Below are 24,884 nucleotides of genomic sequence, written 5' to 3'. Positions count from 1 at the left end.
AATCAGGCTTGCTCCTGTGTGGGGGGTAAGGGATAATAGGGTTTAGGGGGGGAGTTCGGGCCAGGGGGGGGGGTTGTTTGTTATTGTTTGACTGCTCTCTGGAACAGGGGTGAGGAGAATAGGAAGATTAGAAACTCAGCCATGTGCGCCACCTGAGAAATAGCTCTCTGTGAGTACCCTGGTAGGCTTTAGCGACTACTGACCTACTGTATACTGCCACTCAACCTCCGGGGTGTGAGTTGAATGGCCGTGTTAGACTGAATTTTCTTTATCAGAACTGTTATACCATGACTGTACGATACCACCTGCATTGATGACTTGTATATATGCATATTCGTGCTGCAATAAAAATTCTTTTAAAAAAACGAAAAAAAAATTAAGAATTCGGAAGTACTTTTTGGTAAGTGTCTGCATGAGAGGCTGTATGAATGAGTAAGTGGTCATATAAGTGTTTGTATAGATGAGTAAATGGGTATGTAGGTGGTTTTGCGGGTGAGTTAATGGATGTGTGAGTAGGTGTATGGTTGAGTGAGTACCTCTGTTAGTAGCTAATTGGGTGAGTGGGTGTGTGAGTGGCAGTATAGGTGAGCAAGTGGGTATGTAAATGTCTCTATGGATGAGTGAGTGGGTGTGTGAATGGTTGTATGGGTTTGTGAATGGATATGTGAGTGGTAGTGTGGGTGTGTGAGTGAGTGGCATATTAGAGGTTGTATCAGTGTGTTAGGCAGAGTGAATGTGATTGAGTGGGTATGATAGTATGTGTAGAAGTGGTTGTATGGGTTTATGAGTGAGTGTGTAAGTAGTTTTGTAGATGATGCCATCAGTGAAAGTCATTTGAGATGCCATCAGTGATGCCATTGACCATGTCATGAGTAATAAAATATGTGAGGTCATAAGCAGTGCATTGTTGGAGCGTAAGTTATAGCTAGATCAGGTAACTATAACTGCTGAATTTGTATGGTAATATGAGTATCAAATCTGAGCCTAACTATAATGTCAGTGTAACCATTGTTTTTGTGTGAATTGCTAAGGTTTTTTAATGCTATCTCCTAACTATAATATCCCTGTAACCTTTGTTTTTCAAGTGAATTTCTAAGGTTTTTCAAATCTTATTTCCAAACTATAAAGTTTCTGTAAACTTTGTTTTCTTTGGTGAATTTTTAAGCTTTTTAAAATGTATTTCTGAACTATAGCTTGTAACCTTTGAGAGTGGGTATGTGAGTAGTTTTATAGTACAGTGAGTTGGGGTGTGAGTGGCTGCAATGGAACTGTGAGTGGGTGTGTTAGTAGCTGTATGGCGCAGGTACTGGGTATGTGAGTTTCTCTATGGGTGTATGAGTGGGTGTGTGAGTAGGTATGAGGGTGTGGTTGTTTGGCTGTATGGGTGTTTGAATTGGTGTGTCAGTGGCTGTATGGGTCTGTGAGTGTCTGTATGAGTGGGTGTGTGAGTAGTTTTAAGGGACTGTGAGTGGCTGTGTGAGTCAGTTAGTGGATGTGTAAGTAGCTGTATGTATCTGTGAGTGGGTGTGCAAGTAGCTGTGTGGGTGTGTCAGTAGCTGAGTGAATGACTAGATCAGAACAGTTACATAACTTGCCCCTTTATCCAAAAAATGTTCACTGTTTTGCACAGAATACCTACCCAACTGGAGTACTTTCTATTGGTTAGTTAGTAAGTGCTACTCATGTGAATGTTTGGTGCATATTCTATACTACATCACCGTAATGGACCACAAGGAAATGTCTCCAGTGAACTTGTGTGCATTTTGGAAATGTGAATATTCCTTGTGTCTCTTTGTCCCAAAATCTGTAATAACATGCATCTTCCTATAGAGAAGATATCAGGATTAAAAAGAGGTAATTCTCAACTAAATAAGGATATTTCCTTTTAACTACATGCTTTAAGTGCTTTTTTGATGGAGATGTCCTCATATTCTTCAGCATCAAGAAGGCCACACCAAAATCGACCTGAAAAACGATTGGAAATCTTTTGGTAAATTGTCCATCATCCTGGCAAAACGAGGAAAAACCTTTGCATAATACTAAGTTGGTCAGGGCGGGCCCAATGGGCGAGGCTTCCAGGTGATTTGCACATTTTCAAGCATGTAGTAATTAATGGGAGAACCTTGGACTCTGCTCTCACCAGGAGAGGCCAAGAAAGAACCCACTCATCACAATCACTACAGATAGTGCTCTGATAGATCAGTGATGCATTCTCTTCCACAAAGCATTCAGCTCCTTTTTCATCCCCCAGTGCCCACTAATTAGTATAAGTGGAGGGGAGCCATGTGGCCTCCCTGCACTGACCCATCGCCCTGGGCCCAACCTCTTTTTGCTAGGTGCTCTGGAGCCAACCCAGGGTACCTAGTGTGCAACGTTGGGGACCACAGTGGGAGCCTCAATGCCCCGTGGTCCCTGACGGTTCTCTGCCTACAGCAGGAGCTGGCATTGTTTCCAAACATAGGCAGCATCCAAAAATGCTGCTCCCTGCATGTGGGAGCAATTCTATCACCTGTTTTACAGCTCACTTTATAGCAGGCAGAGAATGGAAACTTCCCTCCCAGAGAGTGGGAGCAGATTTCCTGCTCCTGCCAGCTGAGAGCGGAGTTACTGTTTGCTCTCGCTTAGTGGGAGCTTTCAAAGCTCCCACCAACTTAAAGCAAACTGCTATCTCCCAAGGGTGGGCCCCTCAGGAGGTAGCAGGACCTGGCCCTAGTGGTTAGCGGTCGCCGGGGTCATTAGTGGCTCCCGCAGGGGGACGTGCAGCCCACCTTCTTTTATTTTTTATGGGCCGGTCCCTAGGCGGTGGTGGTCAGTAGGGAAGTATATGGCCTGGGAGGGAGGCCGCGCTACCCCCTCCCACTTCTATTTTGATTTCTGGCTCTAGGTTTCCAACCTTGGTGAGGTGGTGGTCCCCGGGGCTCAAATGAGCCCAAAGAAGGGGGGTTCGAATGGCCCCTCCATATATTAAAAAAGGCCCTGGGAGGAGGTGGTCCCCAGGGCTCAAAAGAGTCCTAGAAAGGGGGCCCAACACAATCACTATAATTTAGTATTTTTTATTTTGCACCTTTTCACATACTCACTTGGTCCTGAGGAAAGCCAGTTTTAAAAAAAGGCTGGCTGAAACATGTAGACCACACAGGACGCTTGAGGTCTTAATTCACACTCCAATACGTCCGATTGCCTTTTTAATAGCTAACAGGGGCCCGGTAATTAAGGTTTATCCATTTACCCTCGGGTACTAGGACCCACTGTATAGCTTTTTAACTTTCACTTACTACACTGCACACTCAGCGAACATACCAGCTCTGCAGTAACCTGGCGTCGCAGCACACCCGGGACACACTCAGTGTCACTGTGGTGGGCCCGATGATGAAGCATTCCACCAACTAGGTTGGTGGGTGAGGGCTTCATGAACAAACCAATTGGTTTGCCGGCATGCATACTTCTTTGAGTCCCCCCCTCCCTCTAACATAGCAAGTCCTTTTTTGATTTTGACATATAATCCTGGGGATCCGGTCTAGTTTATCTAGTCCTCACTCTCTACTTTGATTTGGCGGTAGCCTTAATAATCCACATCCTGGATTGCCTTTGTAAATTCCTGGTACTGAGGTAAATTCTGTTGTTCGTTGACAAATCTACCTTTGTTAATAGGTTCCATTAACACTACGTACTGAAAACAAATAAATATTACTAATTCATTGTAATTGTTTTGAAAATGGTGACCAGAATATCATAGTGCTGTACAGAGATTTAGGTATTTTGCACACACATTTAGAAGACTATTATCCAGTACTCACAAGTGCCATCAGTACATATTTGATAATGATGGATTATAATGTTTGTTATAGAAGGATACCCGAGAGAAAATTTTTATTCCAGCCTAAAGTCCAGACCAACCACAGGTAGGGCACCATTATCATACCTAAATGACTGTCAACTGTATGCAACCCAAAGTTGGCATTTATACAATGCTCCATCAGAGAGCACCCATTTTCCCAGCACATGTCCCTCAATGGAACATGTGCCATGTGAAACATCTATCATTCACTCGTGTCTATAGAAAAAAAAGGATCTCCCCATCGCGAAAATGTTGGTGGCCAATTTAATCAGTACTTTCCATGTTACTGAATAGACCAAAGGATGATTTTAGTGATGCAAATGAATGAATGAATGTAAAAGCATTTAAAGAGTGCACAGCTACTCGGAAAGAGTGTCCTAGCACTGCAAAGACTCCAACAGACCCACTGCTGCCCAATGGGGCAGGAGACTGGGAGTTAGTTACAGAAAAGCTGGGTTATAAGCATTTTCTTGAAAACGGTCACGTCGGACACCTTCCTGGGACTCAAAGGTGTGAGGTTCCAGGCGCAGGCTCCATGAAACCGAAAGGAACAGCCGCCGGAACGGACGCTGTGTTACTTGGGGATGGATGCCAGGCTCAACGTGGAGGACCGCAGGGTTCTCGGTGGTACATAGTGCATGACTCACCTTCTGAGATACTCCGCCCCATTTCTGTGAAGGGCCTTGAAGAAGAGTACCAAGGCGTTAAAACTGATCCTTTTTTTTAACAGGAGGCCTGTGCAAGGCCGTGAGTGAAGAGATATACGAGTCCTGAACTTGAGCAAAAGGACCGCTCTTGCAGCTGCATTCTGGACCTCCTGTATATTGTTGAGAAAATATTCGGGGAGGCCTAGGTACAGGACGTTGACGTAATCCAGTCTGGAGATGGGGAATGCCTGAACTTTGGTCTTCCTATGTTCAAGAGGCAAGAGGGGGATACATTCCTAAGCAACCCTAAAAGCCCAAAACAGGAGCCTGCAACAGACTGGACCTGAGATGTCATCAAGAGGGTGCTGACCCTCATGATGCCCAGATGTTTGACTGTGCTAGTGTGGAGGGAGGCCGTGGCATATCCAATGGCCACAAGAGTTTCCACTCAACCGTGGGTGGGGAGCCAAAGAAGATGACATCATATTTATCAGGATTACATTTTAACTGGTTCTTCCTCAACCATGAGAACAACTCTGAAAGACAGGAGTTGATCTTTTTACCTTTATAGTCAGCTCCCTTGTCACAGGTGAACATGAGCTGTGTGTCATCTGCATAAGAGGTAATTTTAGCGCTGCACGCTTCTGCCAGTGGAGCCAGGAGGGACATATATAGGTTTAAAAGAATATAACTCAGGATCGAGTTCTGAGGATTTCCCACTTTCAGGCTGGTGATGGGAGCCGCGATGGGGGGGGACGGGGGGTGGTCCAGACTTCCTGGCATCTATCCTCAAGAAAGGAGGACAAACTGTGCCTAATGCAATACAAGTAGTTCAAACAGAGCACAGTGCTGCTTTTTGGGCAAATTACACTTACTGTGATATAGACCGTCCTCTTACAGATTTGTACAAAAAACATATTGGTAGAGTAAAAAGTAATGATTTTCCTCTTACCAGACTCTCGGCAATCATTAGAAAATACTATATTTGGCGATTATGGCTTGAGATAAAAATTAGTTCCTAGAAACAGGTGCTATTTTACTTACCAAGTGTAGAAAATTGTGTATCAAAGCCAAGCGTCAAAAGCATTAGGAAAAACAAAATGGACCAGAGAGGAGAAACTGGCAGTGTAGTCAGGGCTTCAGGATAGGCAATAAATGCCAAAGAAAATCCTGCAAGAAACATAAAAGAATGAAGATGCCTTCAAAAGTAAACAATTGTACATCACATTTTGATATGTAGGCTATTTTTAAGAATCACAAACACAACAGAACTTTCAACAAGCAATGGCAAATCCAACGCCAAAAGGTCTACCTTAAATATGAGAGTTACTTTTGGGTCATTGATGGATTTAAGCACTCAATACATCAGCATACATGCACTTCTCACTCTTAATGTGACTCATGCATCTCTCGATCCACTGACTCATTCTTGCATTAACCATCTATCACAACCACAATAAAGCAGACACAAACTCAACAACATATGCAAGATAAGTTAAAGAATAAAAGTAAAAAACTTGTTTCTATCTAAATACAGCAGATGTGTGCTTGCAATATTGATACTAACATAGCAGCTGGTATCTGTTTTTAGTTGCATAGTACAATAATCATTATTATTTTAAATTTCAAGCAATGTCTCAATGCTTAGAAGCGATGTGTTGGCCCACTTGGAATGGTAAAACAATTATACTCTATTGACAATAGCATTCAATATAGTCGCCTGGTCTAGAGGGAATGGTCATGCAGAATCCGGAGCACTGCAGGTGGCTCAGGTAGCACTGCCTGAGGAACTGTAGGATTCTCTCAAGAAAAATAAAAAGAGTAGAAACAAATAATTGAAAGGCGAACTATAAAAGGAGAAAATTGAAAACTAGAGGACTGGCCAACCAGCCCTGACACTGAGGCACACTTGTATTCAGGTTGATATGCATGTGATCAGAAAATGCTATGATTCACAGTGTAAGAAAGCCATCATTACGTGGACTGAACCCCCCTGTCATGGGTGGAAGTGCAGTGTATATGACATTAAAAAAACAGTGCCTGAAGAGGGCTGACCCAAAGGCCCACTATGTATTTATTTGGATATATTTTTATCGCTCTAGACAGTGGGGCTCTATGGTTGAGTAGAAGTCCAGTAGAAGGCTGTGAGGCCGAAACTCGTAGACTGTCCTTTTAACCTGTTTTTGCACTTGGGTGTGCTAAATAATTCTTGAAATTCTTCCCTCTGTTGTGGTGTTGCTTATTCTCGCTGGAGGACAAGGACCAGCAAAGAGTTAATTTGTGATATATATATATATATATATATATGATGTCATCAGTGATGTCACTGATGTAATACGTGACGTCATCAGCAGTGCATTGCGGGGGCGCGAGTTATAGTTAGCTGAACTAACTATAACTGGGGAATTTCTATGGTTTTGTACGAGTGAAATGTCCAACTAACTATAATGTCCCTGTGAATATATATATATATATATATATATATATATATATATATATATATATATATATATATATATATATATATATATATATATACATATATATATATATATATATATATACATATATATATATATATATATATATATATATATACATATATATATATATATATTATACATATATATATATATATTCACTGAAAAAACCATAGGTTATAGACCATATATAGTTAGGGATTAGCATTTAAAAAACCTTATTTTATTTGCACAAAACCATTGAAATTCCATATATAGTTAGTTGCACTAACTATATATCGCGGACCCGCAATCCACTGCTAATGATGTCACATATTACATCATTCATGACATGGTCAGTGACATCACTGATGACATCACTGATGACATCTCAAATGACATCACTGATGACATCACTGATGACAACACCCAGTGACTGTATGTTTCTGTAAAGTTAAAATATGTCTTACATATTGAAGAATGAGTGGATGTATAAGTGTCTGGATGAAGGATTTAGTAGGTGCATGACTGACTGTATGAGAGAATGATTAAATGTGTCCCACTGAGTGCATGGGTTAGTGATTAAAGTGTCTTAATTTGGCAATCATTATTTATGTTCTTCTGTAAACTGCTGCATGTTTAAATCAGTGGCTATATCAGTAACTATATGGGTTATTGAATGGTTGCCCAAGTATTTGTATGGGAGACTGAGTATGTGTGTGGGTGGCTGGGAGGTGTATAACTCTGTGCATAGATGTGTGAGCAGTTGATTCCCTAGGTGTATGGCTTCAAAAGTGCATGTAGAAACAGCTGTATGGACAGTTGACTGTGTGCATGAGTATATTGGTTAGTGAATGGATATCTCAGTTCTACATGTCAAAGTAAGTACATATGTAAAACACACTCCATGTGAGAGTTGACATATATAAATAACTGAACATAAGACCCAGTGAATGTGAGAGTGGCTGTATGAATCATTGTGAACTTGTATCAAGGATTGTATAAGAGAGTAAATATGTGTTAGTATATGTTTGAATAAGTAAGGTGTGTATAACTGTATAGTTGAGGAAATGGAGGTGTGATTGATTCTTTGCATGACTGACTAGGTGTGTGAGTAACTCCATGGATGTGTGACAGTCTGTGAGTGCCTGTTTACACTGAGTGTATCCAAGGTTATATTAGAGTCTGAAGATGTATTATCACATAAATGATATCATCAGTGATGTAATCAGTAATGTCAAATGAGATGTCAGTGATGTCATCAGTGATGTCATTTGAGATGTCATCAGTGATGTCATCAGTGATGTCATTTGAGATGTCATCAGTGATGTCATTAGTGATGTCACTGACCATGTCATGAATGATGTAATATGTGACATCATTAGCAGTGGATTGCGGGTCCGCGATATATAGTTAGTGCAACTAACTATATATGGAATTTCAATGGTTTTGTGCAAATAAAATAAGGTTTTTTAAATGCTAATCCCTAACTATATATGGTCTATAACCTATGGTTTTTTCAGTGAATTTTTAAGGTTTTGTAAATGCAAATTCCTAACTATATATGGTCTATAACCTATGGTTTTTTCTGTGAATTTCATTGGTTTTTTAAAAGCTAATATCTATAGCTGTAAAATATATTCTTTATTAAGTGACGTATCACGTAGCCCGTGAGACGCCTCATGATGCATCGCATAACCGTGACGTATCGTCTCTGCAGCGCAAACCAAACCCAAAACGTAAGCGCGCCAAAACACTCTTAAAGTTATATATATATTTTTTTAACCTTAATTAGACAAAATCCACACGTGCACATATCATAAACGTTCAAAAAACACAATATGTCGGACTCCTGTTACGCTGCCGGTTAGCTGCCCGGTTAACGTACCAGGAAGCACCTTTACTGCGAAAAATCACATTTTTTTTTCACCCCCCAGGGAACTTTAATAGCCCCCTCATCAATCCTAGGGGTTCAGGAGGGGTCTGCCTTACCCCTTTCATTCATTTACACCTTTTTTCCACCTCTTGTCTCTCGATCCCACAGAGAGACAAGATGGCGGCCGCTCCAGACTGTTTACAATGATAACAGCCAATCAGCTTCTCCTCAGACTCCCGTTACACTGCCGGTTAGCTGCCCGGTTCGCGTACCAAGACGCGTCTCTACGGCGAAAAAATCGGATTTTTTTTTTTTGGGCCCAGCGTGGCTCTATAATATCCCCTCATCAATCCTAGGGGGTCAGAAGGGGTCTACCTTGCCCCTTTCCTTCATTTCCCCCTTTGTTTTGGCCTCCTCTTGTCTCTCGATCCTACCAAGAGACAAGATGGCGGCCGCTCCGAACTGTTTACAATGTTGACAGCTACTCGTCAGACTCCCGTTACACTGCCGGTTAGCTTCCCGGTTAGCTGCCCGGTTCGCGTACCAAGACGCGTCTCTACGGCGAAAAAAACGGATTTTTTTTTTTTTTTTTTTTGGGCCCAGCGTGGCTCTATAATATCCCCTCATCAATCCTAGGGGGTCAGAAGGGGTCTACCTTGCCCCCTTTCCTTCATTTCCTCCTTTGTTTTGGCCTCCTCTTGTCTCTCGATCCTACCGAGAGACAAGATGGCGGCCGCACCGGACTGTTTAGAATGTTGACAGACACCGGAGAGCCAATCAGCTTCGCTTCGCAAAGTTCCGATAAGCGAAAAGTACGCGAACCGGATCGCTGCCCGGAGCGCTGTTACAGATATATATCTTGATTTAAACGTTAATTTCTCAAAATCCACTGAAGCACATATATTGAGACCTAGCAAAGGCACATCGGGCTAACAGTCCCTACAATTTTGCCAAGTTTCGTGCAAATCCATTCAGCCGTTCGAGCTAAAAGTGAGTCCAACCGCCCTATGGAAAACTCAATGTTAAAACGCGTTTTGGGACCCCCCTTTTTTCTCAGCCCCCCCTTGACGAAACCCCCCCAAATTTCCAGGAGCTGCTCAGAAACAAAATGTGCCATTTTCCTGAAAATTTCAGCCGATTCCGTCCACAAACGCCAAAGTTATTAGACATAGAATTTTCAGAAATCCCATAGGGAAAAAATCCTAACTATATATACCTACTGGCGACCGCCAGTAGGTAATACATATATATATATACAATAGTCTCCTGTGCTGTGGTAGGAGATGCGGAAGGGGACCCGAGGAAGGGGCTTGTTTCTATAATTCCGGACTTTGGAGTTTCAGGCGGCGCTGCTCCACCCGTCGCATTGCCTGCCAGCAGTTTCCTGTGCATGCTGGTACCTGTAGGCGCTGGAAGAGAGGCGTCCTGTAGGAGGCTAAGGCGATTGGCACTGACCAGAATGGGCGGAGCAGCAGTCCACGAAGCAGGTTGCGGGACGATATTTAAATCAGCTTACTCACCTGCTCCCTGTTCGTCACACCCACGGCGCTGAGGAAGGCTGATATGATGCCGAAATGCATTCGCCACTGCGGGTGTCTGTGTACTTCTTGCCGGTTCTGGTGAAATAAAGCTGCTTTCCACGTTTCCCCTGTTGTGGCCTTGTCTTCCTTGGAAGAGTGTTCTGGACATTATCCCAGCGCGATTTCCAGTGTCGCGCTCACAAGGCTCCCGCATCATCTTGGGTTCAAGCCCCACTGGTTTCCGCCTTCGTGGAGGATTTGTGCTGTCCTGGTTACAGGAATGTCTTGAACCTGCCTACTCGCACTGGAGATGAAGAGGCGGAGTAGGTGTCATCGACATCACGCAGGACAAGGCAACTTTGTTTTCCAAGTCCCCGCTACAATAGTCTCCTGTGCTGTGGTAGGAGATGCGGAAGGGGACCCGAGGAAGGGGCTTGTTTCTATAATTCCGGACTTTGGAGTTTCAGGCGGCGCTGCTCCACCCGTCGCATTGCCTGCCAGCAGTTTCCTGTGCATGCTGGTACCTGTAGGCGCTGGAAGAGAGGCGTCCTGTAGGAGGCTAAGGCGATTGGCACTGACCAGAATGGGCGGAGCAGCAGTCCACGAAGCAGGTTGCGGGACGATATTTAAATCAGCTTACTCACCTGCTCCCTGTTCGTCACACCCACGGCGCTGAGGAAGGCTGATATGATGCCGAAATGCATTCGCCACTGCGGGTGTCTGTGTACTTCTTGCCGGTTCTGGTGAAATAAAGCTGCTTTCCACGTTTCCCCTGTTGTGGCCTTGTCTTCCTTGGAAGAGTGTTCTGGACATTATCCCAGCGCGATTTCCAGTGTCGCGCTCACAAGGCTCCCGCATCATCTTGGGTTCAAGCCCCACTGGTTTCCGCCTTCGTGGAGGATTTGTGCTGTCCTGGTTACAGGAATGTCTTGAACCTGCCTACTCGCACTGGAGATGAAGAGGCGGAGTAGGTGTCATCGACATCACGCAGGACAAGGCAACTTTGTTTTCCAAGTCCCCGCTACAATAGTCTCCTGTGCTGTGGTAGGAGATGCGGAAGGGGACCCGAGGAAGGGGCTTGTTTCTATAATTCCGGACTTTGGAGTTTCAGGCGGCGCTGCTCCACCCGTCGCATTGCCTGCCAGCAGTTTCCTGTGCATGCTGGTACCTGTAGGCGCTGGAAGAGAGGCGTCCTGTAGGAGGCTAAGGCGATTGGCACTGACCAGAATGGGCGGAGCAGCAGTCCACGAAGCAGGTTGCGGGACGATATTTAAATCAGCTTACTCACCTGCTCCCTGTTCGTCACACCCACGGCGCTGAGGAAGGCTGATATGATGCCGAAATGCATTCGCCACTGCGGGTGTCTGTGTACTTCTTGCCGGTTCTGGTGAAATAAAGCTGCTTTCCACGTTTCCCCTGTTGTGGCCTTGTCTTCCTTGGAAGAGTGTTCTGGACATTATCCCAGCGCGATTTCCAGTGTCGCGCTCACAAGGCTCCCGCATCATCTTGGGTTCAAGCCCCACTGGTTTCCGCCTTCGTGGAGGATTTGTGCTGTCCTGGTTACAGGAATGTCTTGAACCTGCCTACTCGCACTGGAGATGAAGAGGCAGAGTAGGTGTCATCGACATCACGCAGGACAAGGCAACTTTGTTTTCCAAGTCCCCGCTACAATAGTCTCCTGTGCTGTGGTAGGAGATGCGGAAGGGGACCCGAGGAAGGGGCTTGTTTCTATAATTCCGACTTTGGAGTTTCAGGCGGCGCTGCTCCACCCGTCGCATTGCCTGCCAGCAGTTTCCTGTGCATGCTGGTACCTGTAGGCGCTGGAAGAGAGGCGTCCTGTAGGAGGCTAAGGCGATTGGCACTGACCAGAATGGGCGGAGCAGCAGTCCACGAAGCAGGTTGCGGGACGATATTTAAATCAGCTTACTCACCTGCTCCCTGTTCGTCACACCCACGGCGCTGAGGAAGGCTGATATGATGCCGAAATGCATTCGCCACTGCGGGTGTCTGTGTACTTCTTGCCGGTTCTGGTGAAATAAAGCTGCTTTCCACGTTTCCCCTGTTGTGGCCTTGTCTTCCTTGGAAGAGTGTTCTGGACATTATCCCAGCGCGATTTCCAGTGTCGCGCTCACAAGGCTCCCGCATCATCTTGGGTTCAAGCCCCACTGGTTTCCGCCTTCGTGGAGGATTTGTGCTGTCCTGGTTACAGGAATGTCTTGAACCTGCCTACTCGCACTGGAGATGAAGAGGCGGAGTAGGTGTCATCGACATCACGCAGGACAAGGCAACTTTGTTTTCCAAGTCCCCGCTACAATAGTCTCCTGTGCTGTGGTAGGAGATGCGGAAGGGGACCCGAGGAAGGGGCTTGTTTCTATAATTCCGGACTTTGGAGTTTCAGGCGGCGCTGCTCCACCCGTCGCATTGCCTGCCAGCAGTTTCCTGTGCATGCTGGTACCTGTAGGCGCTGGAAGAGAGGCGTCCTGTAGGAGGCTAAGGCGATTGGCACTGACCAGAATGGGCGGAGCAGCAGTCCACGAAGCAGGTTGCGGGACGATATTTAAATCAGCTTACTCACCTGCTCCCTGTTCGTCACACCCACGGCGCTGAGGAAGGCTGATATGATGCCGAAATGCATTCGCCACTGCGGGTGTCTGTGTACTTCTTGCCGGTTCTGGTGAAATAAAGCTGCTTTCCACGTTTCCCCTGTTGTGGCCTTGTCTTCCTTGGAAGAGTGTTCTGGACATTATCCCAGCGCGATTTCCAGTGTCGCGCTCACAAGGCTCCCGCATCATCTTGGGTTCAAGCCCCACTGGTTTCCGCCTTCGTGGAGGATTTGTGCTGTCCTGGTTACAGGAATGTCTTGAACCTGCCTACTCGCACTGGAGATGAAGAGGCGGAGTAGGTGTCATCGACATCACGCAGGACAAGGCAACTTTGTTTTCCAAGTCCCCGCTACAATAGTCTCCTGTGCTGTGGTAGGAGATGCGGAAGGGGACCCGAGGAAGGGGCTTGTTTCTATAATTCCGGACTTTGGAGTTTCAGGCGGCGCTGCTCCACCCGTCGCATTGCCTGCCAGCAGTTTCCTGTGCATGCTGGTACCTGTAGGCGCTGGAAGAGAGGCGTCCTGTAGGAGGCTAAGGCGATTGGCACTGACCAGAATGGGCGGAGCAGCAGTCCACGAAGCAGGTTGCGGGACGATATTTAAATCAGCTTACTCACCTGCTCCCTGTTCGTCACACCCACGGCGCTGAGGAAGGCTGATATGATGCCGAAATGCATTCGCCACTGCGGGTGTCTGTGTACTTCTTGCCGGTTCTGGTGAAATAAAGCTGCTTTCCACGTTTCCCCTGTTGTGGCCTTGTCTTCCTTGGAAGAGTGTTCTGGACATTATCCCAGCGCGATTTCCAGTGTCGCGCTCACAAGGCTCCCGCATCATCTTGGGTTCAAGCCCCACTGGTTTCCGCCTTCGTGGAGGATTTGTGCTGTCCTGGTTACAGGAATGTCTTGAACCTGCCTACTCGCACTGGAGATGAAGAGGCGGAGTAGGTGTCATCGACATCACGCAGGACAAGGCAACTTTGTTTTCCAAGTCCCCGCTACAATAGTCTCCTGTGCTGTGGTAGGAGATGCGGAAGGGGACCCGAGGAAGGGGCTTGTTTCTATAATTCCGGACTTTGGAGTTTCAGGCGGCGCTGCTCCACCCGTCGCATTGCCTGCCAGCAGTTTCCTGTGCATGCTGGTACCTGTAGGCGCTGGAAGAGAGGCGTCCTGTAGGAGGCTAAGGCGATTGGCACTGACCAGAATGGGCGGAGCAGCAGTCCACGAAGCAGGTTGCGGGACGATATTTAAATCAGCTTACTCACCTGCTCCCTGTTCGTCACACCCACGGCGCTGAGGAAGGCTGATATGATGCCGAAATGCATTCGCCACTGCGGGTGTCTGTGTACTTCTTGCCGGTTCTGGTGAAATAAAGCTGCTTTCCACGTTTCCCCTGTTGTGGCCTTGTCTTCCTTGGAAGAGTGTTCTGGATATATATATATATATATATATATATATATATATATATATATATATATATATATATATATATATATATATATATATATTCACAGGGACGTTATAGTTAGTATATATATATATATTCACAGGGACGTTATAGTTAGTTGGACATTTCACTCGTACAAAACCATAGAAATTCCCCAGTTATAGTTAGTTCAGCTAACTTTAACTCGCGCCCCCGCAATGCACTGCTGATGACGTCACATATTACATCAGTGACATCACTGATGACATCATATATATATATATATCACAAATTAACTCTTTGTTGGTCCTTGTCCTCCAGCGAGAATAAGCAACACCACAACACATATATATATATATATATATATTCACAGAAAAAACCATAGGTTATAGTGGATATATAGTTAGGAATTTGCACTTACAAAACCTTGAAAATTCAATGAAAAAACATTGGTTTTAGGCCATATATAGTTAGGGATTTGCATTTACAAAACCTTATTTTACTCGCATAAAACCATTGAAATTCCATATATAGTTATAAGCGCTAACTATATATCGCGCACCCGCAATCCACTGCTGATGATGTCACATATTACATCATTCATGACATGGTTAGTGACATCACTGATGACATCACTGATGACATCTCAAATGACATCACTGATGACATCACTGATGACATCATCCAGTGACTGTATGTTTCTGTAAAGTTAAAATATCTCTTACATATTGAAGAATGAGTGGATATATAAGTGTCTGGATGAAGGATTTAGTAGGTGCATGACTGACTGTATGAGTGAGTGATTAAATGTGTCTCACTGAGTGCATGGGTTAGTGACTAAACTGTCTTAATTTGTGCATCATTATGTCTGTTGTTCTGTAAACTGTTGCATGTGTTGATAAGTAGCTATATGAGTAACTATATGGGTTATTGATTGGTTGCCCAAGTATTTGTATGGGATACTGAGTGTGTGTGTGGGTGGCTGGGAGGTGTGTGACTCTGTGCATAGATGTGTGAGCAGTTGATTCACTAGATGTATGGTTTCAAAAGTGCATGTGGAAACAGCTGTATGGGCGGTTGACTGTGTGCATGAGTGTATTGGTGAGTGAATGGATATCTCAGTGCTACATGTCAAAGTAAGTACATATGTAAAACACAGTACATGTGAGAGTTGACATATATAAATAACTGTGCATAAGAGCCAGTGAATGTGTGAGTGGCTGTATGGATCATTGTGAACTTGTATCAGGGATTGTATAATAGAGTAAATATGTGTTAGTATATGTTTGAATAAGTAAAGTTTGTATAACTGTATAGTTGAGGAAATGGAGGTGTGATTGATTCTTTGCATGACTGACTAGGTGTGTGAGTAACTCCATGGATGAGTGACAGTCTGTGAGTGTCTGTTTACACTGATTGTATCTAAGGTTATATTAGAGTCTGAAGAGGTTCATCGTATTATCACATGAATGATATCATCAGTGATGTTATCAGTCATGTCAAATGAGATGTTTTCAGTGATGTCATCAGTGATGTCACTAACCATGTCATGAATGATGTAATATGTGACATCATCAGCAGTGGATTGCGGGTGCGCGATATATAGTTAGCGCTTATAACTATATATGGAATTTCAATGGTTTTATGCGAGTAAAATAAGGTTTTGTAAATGCAAATCCCTAACTATATATGGCCTAAAACCAATGGTTTTTTCATTGAATTTTCAAGGTTTTGTAAATGCAAATTCCTAACTATATATCCACTATAACCTATGGTTTTTTCTGTGAATTTCATTGGTTTTTTAATAGCAAATATGAAAAGCTTTAAAATGTCAAGTACGTGATAGATAAAAACATTTTCGTATTTATGCACGCTGATGTGCTTTGAACGCTGCACCCCCCCCCCTCCCCTCTTTTGTCTTAGTAGTACTCTCTCTTTGCAGATACTGAAGGGTAGTTAACGCAGGCCTTTACCCCCGTTGTAATCCGTCGTGCCTGCTTGTCTCTCCATTTGATTGATTGTTGTCCAAGCATTTACTGTTTTAGAATTGGTTCTCTTTGGATCATTCTCTATTTACAAACAAGCACAAAGTCGCAATACTCTGTTTAGTCTTTGCAGATAGTGAAAAATCGTGTAAAAAAATAAAAGTAATCGAGCAAAATCAGTAGGCCACTAATTGGATCTCTTTTTGACCTCGCTAAAATAGAAATATTAGGAACAACCCTTCATGAGAAATACGAAAATAGTGAGATGAACTGAGCTCCACACCATGAGGGCTGCAAGACAGCTCGGCTCCATCACCCATCCCGCACAAAATAACGACAAACCCTATGCAAATATTAAAAATATAGACAACACACCAGCAAAGAAACAGGGTAAAACATTTTATTAAAAAACTATTTACATAACGTTGGTTTATAAGATGATGTCAGTAGTGGACCGATGTGTGAATAGGTCGAAAGCAGCACAAGGCTCCAAGATCCGGATGGCAAGCTCCTGGATGTTGGGTGCCATAGTTCAGAGTTCTGAGTTTGAGCCTTTTTCAATGCCTGTGCTTTGTTGAATCAAAATGGCGGCTTGACACAAAGCTGACTCAAGCGTTGCTACTGATGCTATGCAGACCAAAACTGGTTTTCAGTTTGTACATTTTTCTAGATTTTTCAATCCAAGTTTGGTTGACTTTGTAGAACGATGGCTTCAAATTTTCAACATACGGTGTGGTGGCGCTGACTGGGAGGGGGCGCTTCGCTCCTGCCCCCTCCCCAAATAAGATTTTCATACGGGAAAGTACGTTAATGGTTTTGGTCCCTGAGTTGCTTCGATGTCACTGCCATTCTCAAATGGCATAAGTTCTGGATGTTGGGTGCCATAGTTAAGAGTTCTGAGCAGTGCTTGTAACACTGTCTGAAGTTTATTTCCACCTACTGCAGCTTCACTATTCTCAAAGTAAGTGAGTGTCGTTTGTGGACCTGACTGCATTAGAAAACAATGTGATATGTTACCTTCCTAAACAGCTTGACGGAGGCCCCTGAGGGGCGATGTAATGGCCATGGACTCGGAGAAGACGCTTGGCTCCGACACCCTCCCCAAGTCTTATAGCACTGGTGTAGCCTGAGATCGCCCCAGACATAGTCGGCCGGCTCCCGGGGTCCGGCAGAACTTTTTGCTTTTTGATGACTCTTCAATTCTGAACCTTGTCCCACAATCCGTTTGACCTGAAGACACGCTGTAGTGGGGCGCCCCTTTACCGTTTCAGTTGCCATTCCGCCCGCTTTTGCTACACTGTGCCTCTTCCGCCATTCAGCTGTTTACCGCCCGCTCTTGCGACTACAGCGTCTCGCTCATCATGTAGTTGAGTTGCTCCCGCTCTTGCGGTGCAGCGATAGGCGGCTGCCACAGGACTCTCAAAATGGCGGCCGGCTCTTCGGTTTTGGGCCTGGTCCACTAAAATGGCCCTGGGACACCTTTGAACTCGGACACTTCCCTGATAGGGCTTGGGTCCCATTCTCGAAAAGCGTCCCCTCAGCCGTGAAGATTCTACAAAAGTCTTGGGGGCCTCCGACTCCCGCAGGCTTCTGGTGGGGAGCGGCTGCCATGATTGCTCGTGGAATGGCCACGACGGAGCTACGAGATGGTAGTGGTCTCATGCTGACGCCAGCTTTAGTCTGAAACATCCAGAAACACTGTAGACTACCAATTCGATCAGTTCCGGTAGCGCCCCAACATGACCCGGAAGAGAAGAACTTGCCCTCCCCTCTTTGACTGATGGTTCTTGTTGCCTGTCCCCTCTGTTGTCATTTAACAGAACTTTTTGGACTGCTGAAAGGGGTTGTGTTCCGAACGCTGGTTGGTGGAGACATTTTGACTATATTCTTGACCTACGTTGTCGCGTAATGCGTTATATGACACGCCGCGTTACCGCACCCGGAAGTGATCCGAGGCGCGGCGCGCAGCGCGTAACGTAAGCATAACAGGTCATGTGACTTGTTAATAAAACTTTCCATTGGTTCATTTTACTTTTGTTAATTTAATGATGAAAAGCTTGGTCATATGACCTAAAAATTATGCTAAATATTGTTTTAGAACAATATTTCTTTTTCACCATATGTTATAATATTCCAGGCTAATGTACTTTCCCGGAAAATTTACAACTGTCTTGCAAGTAAAATATATTCCTTTTTCGAGAAAAAGGGCGTTTCTTCCTTCCATGACGGAGCCGTTGAGTAAAAGAGATTCGGCCTGCTGTCTTAGTCGCCGATACGCCGGATTATCAGATTCTTATCGATCACTTTATATTGCAGACATGAAAAACACAACTGCCCTTGACCATTTATCTTTACTGCGTTCCTACATATTATACCTTTTATCCGTCATGTAATTGGACTGCTTTATTTCACTTGCCTTTTACTGATTCGAAAACAGTGACTAAAAGTAAAAACTTTACCAATGTAAATACTACTACCGTGTTTTGTTTTAAAAACCTTTATTGTGAAAATGTCAGTATACAAATACGGGCCTATAACCACGTGGGCCGGCCACGGAGCAAACTGAAATCATATATGATGAGGAGACATTTACACTGTAGAAGAACGTAACGAGCGGGCCATTAGGTTGCAAGAACAAAGGTGTCTAACAGTTGCGGAATCGGTGGACGTACATTTTGTAATTAAAATACGACAGGGCCACTTACAATAACATTTTCTAGATATACATTTACGGGCAAGGAGTTACGAGTCCCATTTATACCGGCGCCATTTTGGGCGAGGCCGGGCAGGCCCAAGATATAGTCAAAATGTCTCCACCAACTATCGGCCAGACCAGAACCCCTTTCGGCCCTTTATGCTACAAGATGGTGTCTTCCATTCAGAAAATATTGTTGGCAGCATTTTGAAAGGAAACAGAAACAGCCGTTCTCCTAGTGAGTTTCACATTGTTACATTTAGGAAGAATGTTGAAGAGTAGTATGTGGAAAATCTGAAGCCATTTTTCTACAAACTCTCAATCAGACTTGGATGGAAAAAAAAAACCTGAAGAATGTACAAACTGAAAACCAATTTTTGTCTGTATAGCATCAACAGTAACGCTTGAGTCAGCTTTGTGTCAAGCCGCCATTTTCATTCAATCAATAGCGTCCCCCTGCACACATTCAGGGACCTGGTCGTGTCTTCAGATGAAACGGATTGTAGGAAAAGAAGCAGAAAGGAAAAGGAAAAAAGTTCCGCCGGACCTCGGGAGCCGGCCGCCTATGTCATGTGCGACCTTTGGCCACACCAGGGCAATAGTGAAGCTGCAGCAGGTGCAAATAAGCTTCAGACAGTCTTACAAGCACTGCTCAGAACTCTCAACTGAGGCACTCAACATCCAGGACTTGCCATTCGGATCTTGGCGCCTTGTGCTGGTTCCGACCTATTCACACATCGGTCCACTACTGACATCACCTCATAAGCCAACGGGGCACCCCACGCCGACTTTCGGCGCAGCATTGTAGGATGGCCACACCAGTGCGGCAACTTGCTGGACACAACATCGGGGCCATCCAGATCTCGGCGCGTTCGACTCACTGTACCGCAAGAGTGACCGCAACTCAGCTGGACACGCCATCTTTCGGCGCAGCATTGTAGGATGGCCACACCAGTGCGGCAATTTGCTGGACACCACCTCGGTGCCATCCGGATCTCGGCGCGTTCGAGTCACTGTACCGCAACAGTGACCGCAACTCAGCTGGACACGCCGTCTTTCGGCGCAGCATTGTAGGATGGCCACACCAGTGCGGCAATTTGCTGGACACCACCTCGGTGCCATCCGGATCTTGGCGCGTTCGAGTCACTGTACCGCAACAGTGACCGCAACTCAGCTGGACACGCCGTCTTTCGGCGCAGCATTGTAGGATGGCCACACCAGTGCGGCAATTTGCTGGATACCACCTCGGTGCCATCCGGATCTCGGCGCGTTGTGCTGCCTTCGGCCTATTCGCACATCGGTCCGCTACTGACGCCGCCTCACGTGCCAACGGATTTTCTACGCTTTTTGTAGCCCTATGCCGCATAACAGGTCATGTGACTTGTTTATAAAACTTTTTATTGGTTCATTTTACTTTTGGTTTCCTAAAGATGGAAGGCTTGGTCATATGACCTATAAATAACACTTTTCATTGGTTTAGAACATTTTTTTTTCCCAAACGATGAAAGCCCCACCTTGTTTCTGGATCATTCAGACTGAAGCTGGCGTCAGCATGAGAGCACCACCATCTCGTGGCTCCGTCGTGGTCATTCCGCGAGCAATCATGGCAGCCGCTCCCCACCGGAAGCCTGCGGGAGTCGGGGGCCCCCAAGACTTTTGTAGAATCTTCACGGCTGAGGGGACGCTTTTCGAGAATGGAGCCCAAGCCCTAGCAGGCAAGCGTCCGAGTTCCAAGGTGTCCCAGGGCCATTTCAGTGGACCAGGCCCAAAACCGAGGAGCCGTCCGCCATTTTAAGAGCCATGTGGCAGCTGCCTATCGCTGCACTGCAAGAGTGGAAGCAACTCAACAACATGGTGAGCGAGACGCTGTAGCCGCAAGAGCGGGCGCAACTCAGCTAGATGGCCGCCACCTGGGGAGGCCCGTTCACGCCGCCTCCCCCACGCCCCCCCCCCCCCGGGCCGCCGCACGCCAATTTTCGGAGCAGCATTGTAGGATACCAAAACCAGTGCGGCAGTTTACTGGACATCACCTGGGTGCCTGTCGTACATGTTGTGTCAGCCATGGGACACTGGACTTAGTCCCATCAACATCTCAACGCGTTCTGCTGCCTTGGGACTATTCGCACAACAGACCGCTACTGACGAGGCCTCCCCCCGCACCACCCGGGACGCCCCACGCTGTTTTTCTGTGCTGCATTGTAGGATCCCAAAACCAGTGCGGCACCCAGGCGACATCACCTGGGTGCCGTCCAGAACTCTGCACGTTGTGCTGCCTTGGGACTATTCGCACAAAAGACAGCTTCTAACCATTGTTGCTTTTTGAGTTGAAAAATGTTTAAATGTTTTTAGTTTTTGTTCCGTTCATTATAGTTAAAAGTTAATAAAGCTTTATAATCTTACTTTGTTGGAGTGTTATCTATTTTTTTTAAAACGGGTGAATAGGGCCTTGAATCGGGTTATTGTCATGTGTGGGCTTTGGAAGTGTGCTGCTGCAGGATCGGACATTTCAAACTCAAATGCACGTTCTTTTTCTTACCTTTCCGAAGCATGGAGCGCAATAGCAGGCAGAGAAAGGGTGATGCACGTGTTGAACACTACCTGACCTGGCAAGTTGCTGGCAGTGCCCCCCCGCCCGCTCCTGAAAGAGGGCACACACACACCGCCGCCCCGAGTACTTCACAAATCTTTAAAAGACCATGCGCTTGTTCATGAGGCTTAAATGATTTATCACCTCTTCTAGAACCCCTGCATCGACCCTCTGACGTTTCCTGGAAAAATTACCATGTAACACAATACCAAGCCCTGTCAGCTGAAACCCCCAAGGAATCGTGGGGCATATTATCAAGGGGGTTTATCTCCGCTTTTTTGGCTTTAAAAGCCATGAAAGCGGAGATAAAATTATCTCCCTATTACCAAGCTGTCGCTAACACCAGTTAGTGACAGCTAAAAGGAGATAGCGACCATCTTGGGCCCCGCTTTGCATGTCAGTGATACTTATCACTAATGACATGCAAAGTGGCGTGCCAAGATGTTAGCGACTGGAAACAGTCCCTAACATCGCTATCTCCTATTACCAACTTTTGGAGATATTCGCGCTAAGCGCGAATATCTCCAAAATCTAACACCTGCCCTGAGCAGTTCTTAGCCATGTTATCCAATGGGAGGTGGATAACATGGCTAAGAGCATTTGCTCGATAATACATGAATATCGCTGACTTTTCTGCGATAATAGCAAGGTTTATCTGCGATAAAAATCGCCGATGTGCGGCGATAATTTTTGTCTCTAAACAAGTTAGAGACAAAAATTATCGCTAGTTGTTCGTAATATGCCCCCGGGTTTTTGCTTGCAGAAATCGGGAGGCGGGAGACTAGCACTGAAATCAGTAGTCACACGCCTGAATCGGGAGGGTTGGCATGTCTGAATTCTCTACAGCTGGGGCCATAAACTACATCCGCAGGGGTAGGTGATAGCCTGGGACCAGCCTGGCATCTAAAATGGCTGCCGTGCACGACAAAATTGTGGCATTGGAAAAAAGGCAAGATGGCGCAGCCGCTGGAAGAGATGTATCAACATATATCAGCCTCCTCAGCCACCCTCAGGAAACATAGGGGATTAGGATACGTCTTCCGCACCCCCTTATACCTAGTAATTTAATTAACGAAGCACAAAATGGCGAATTCCCGTTTCGCTACCAGTTTGCGGCCCAGTTCGCGGCCCGTGAAGCGCTTCTACCGTGAAAAATCATTTTTTTTTTTATTTTCCCCACGGGACCCTTTAATAACCCCAACAACATTCCTAGGGGGTCAAGAGGGTGATACCTTGCCCCCTTTCATTAAATTCCCCCTTCGTTTTTCACCTCTTCTTCTCTCTCGATCCTACCGAGAGACAAGATGGCGGCCGCTCCGGACTGTCACGCAGCAAAAAAAAAAAAAGCTCACGCACAGCCGCTGGAAGAGATGTATCAACATATATCAGCCTCCTCAGCCACCCTCAGGAAACATAGGGGATTAGGATACGTCTCCCGCACCCCCTTATACCTAGTAATTTAATTAACGAAGCACAAAATGGCGAATTCCCGTTTCGCTACCAGTTTGCGGCCCAGTTCGCGGCCCGTGAAGCGCTTCTACCGTGAAAAATCATTTTTTTTTTCTTTTCCCCACGGGACCCTTTAATAACCCCAACAACATTCCTAGGGGGTCAAGAGGGGAATACCTTGCCCCCTTTCATTAAATTCCCCCTTCGTTTTTCACCTCTTCTTCTCTCTCGATCCTACCGAGAGACAAGATGGCGGCCGCTCCGGACTGTTTAGAATGTTGACAGACACCGGAGAGCCAATCAGCTTTCTGCGCGCAAAGTTCCGAAACGCGAAAAGTAAGCGGACCGGATCGCTGCCCGGAGCGCTGTTACTTATATATATCTTGATTTAAACGTTAATTTCTCAAAATCCACTGAAGCACATATATTGAGACCTAGCAAAGGCACATCGGGCTAACAGTCCGTACAATTTTGCCAAGTTTCGTGCAAATCCATTCAGCCGTTCGAGCTAAAAGTGAGTCCAACCGCCCTATGGAAAAATGAATGGGAAAAACGCGTTTTGGGACCCCCCTTTTTTCTCGGCCCCCCCTTGACGAAACCCCACCAAATTTTCAGGGGCTGCTCAGAAACAAAATGTGCCATTTTCCTGAAAATTTCAGCCGATTCCGTCCACAAACGCCAAAGTTATTAGACATAGAATTTTCAAAAATCCCATAGGGAATTAATCCTAACTATATATACCTACTGGCGATAGCCAGTAGGTAATATATATATATATATATATATATATATATATATATATATATATATATATATATATATATATATATTAGCTTTGTCAAGGGGTGACTACATAATGCAACCAAATGACCAACCACAAGCTCTAGAATGCCCCTGCCTGGTCCCACTTGGCTGCTGAGGGTTCTTGGGCCAAGAACCCCTATTGTTGCCACCAGTAAGTCGACCACAGCGGAATTGCTGAGATCTCATTGAGACCCACCCCTTTTCTCAACCACTCTGAAAACGCGCCTCCTGGCACACTCCTGGCTGGGTAATGAAGTCCCCTTGTCTGTTGAAGGTCATTGGGGGCCTTTCCTGGTCTCTATTTTGCCTCTTTCTGATCCTTGCTGACCTTTATTTTGTCTCTTTCTGCTAGTTTCTGGGCTTTATTTTGCCTCTTTTTGCACGTCTCTCGGCTTTATTTTGCCTCTTTCTCCTCTTTTTTGACATTCATTATGCCTCTTTCTGATCATTTCTGATCTCTATTTTGCCACCTTCTGACCTTTATTCTGCCTGCTTCTGCTTTTTTAAACCTTTATTCTGCTTGTTTCTGACTTTTATTCTGCCTCTGTCTGCCGTTTCTAACCTCTATTCTGCCTCTTGCTGCTCTTTTGTGTCCTTTCTTTCCTGTTTTTTCTCATTTCTGACCTTTATTTTGCCTCTTTCTGTTAGTTTCTCACCTTTTTTGCCACTTTCAGCTCGCTGCTGACCTTTATTCTACCTCTTTCTGCTAGTTTCTCAGCTTTATTATGCCTCTTTCTATTAGTTTCTGACCTTAATTTTGCCTCTTTTTGCTTGTTTCTGACATCCATTTTGCCACTCTCTGCTTGTGTCTCACCCTTATTTTCGTCTTTCTGCTCGCTGCTGACCTCTGTTTTGCCACTTTCTGCTCGCTGCTGACTCAAATTCTGCCTCTTTCTGCTAGTTTCTGACCTTTATTCTGCCTCTTGCTGCTCGTTTCCGGCCTCTATTCTACCTCTTGCTGTTCTTTCTGACCTTTATTATGCTTCTTTCTGCTAGTCTC

At 45.4% G+C, this 24,884-nt stretch overlaps 1 protein-coding gene across 1 annotated transcript in view; it reads right to left on the bottom strand.

Moving 5' to 3' along the window:
* LOC147718734 (sodium- and chloride-dependent neutral and basic amino acid transporter B(0+)-like) overlaps positions 1-24,884 on the bottom strand; it is a 746,574-nt gene that overhangs the window by 319,500 nt on the left and 402,190 nt on the right. The window contains exon 9 of the mRNA XM_086966771.1: positions 5,530-5,655. Coding sequence (XP_086822897.1) covers positions 5,530-5,655 — 126 coding nt within the window. The remainder of the gene's footprint in view (positions 1-5,529; positions 5,656-24,884) is intronic.

This window comes from Lissotriton vulgaris, chromosome 4_1 (genome assembly GCF_964263255.1).
Source record: "Lissotriton vulgaris chromosome 4_1, aLisVul1.2, whole genome shotgun sequence".
NCBI classification, from domain to species: Eukaryota; Metazoa; Chordata; class Amphibia; order Caudata; family Salamandridae; genus Lissotriton; species Lissotriton vulgaris.
This window is presented reverse-complemented; position numbering and strand designations above follow the sequence as displayed.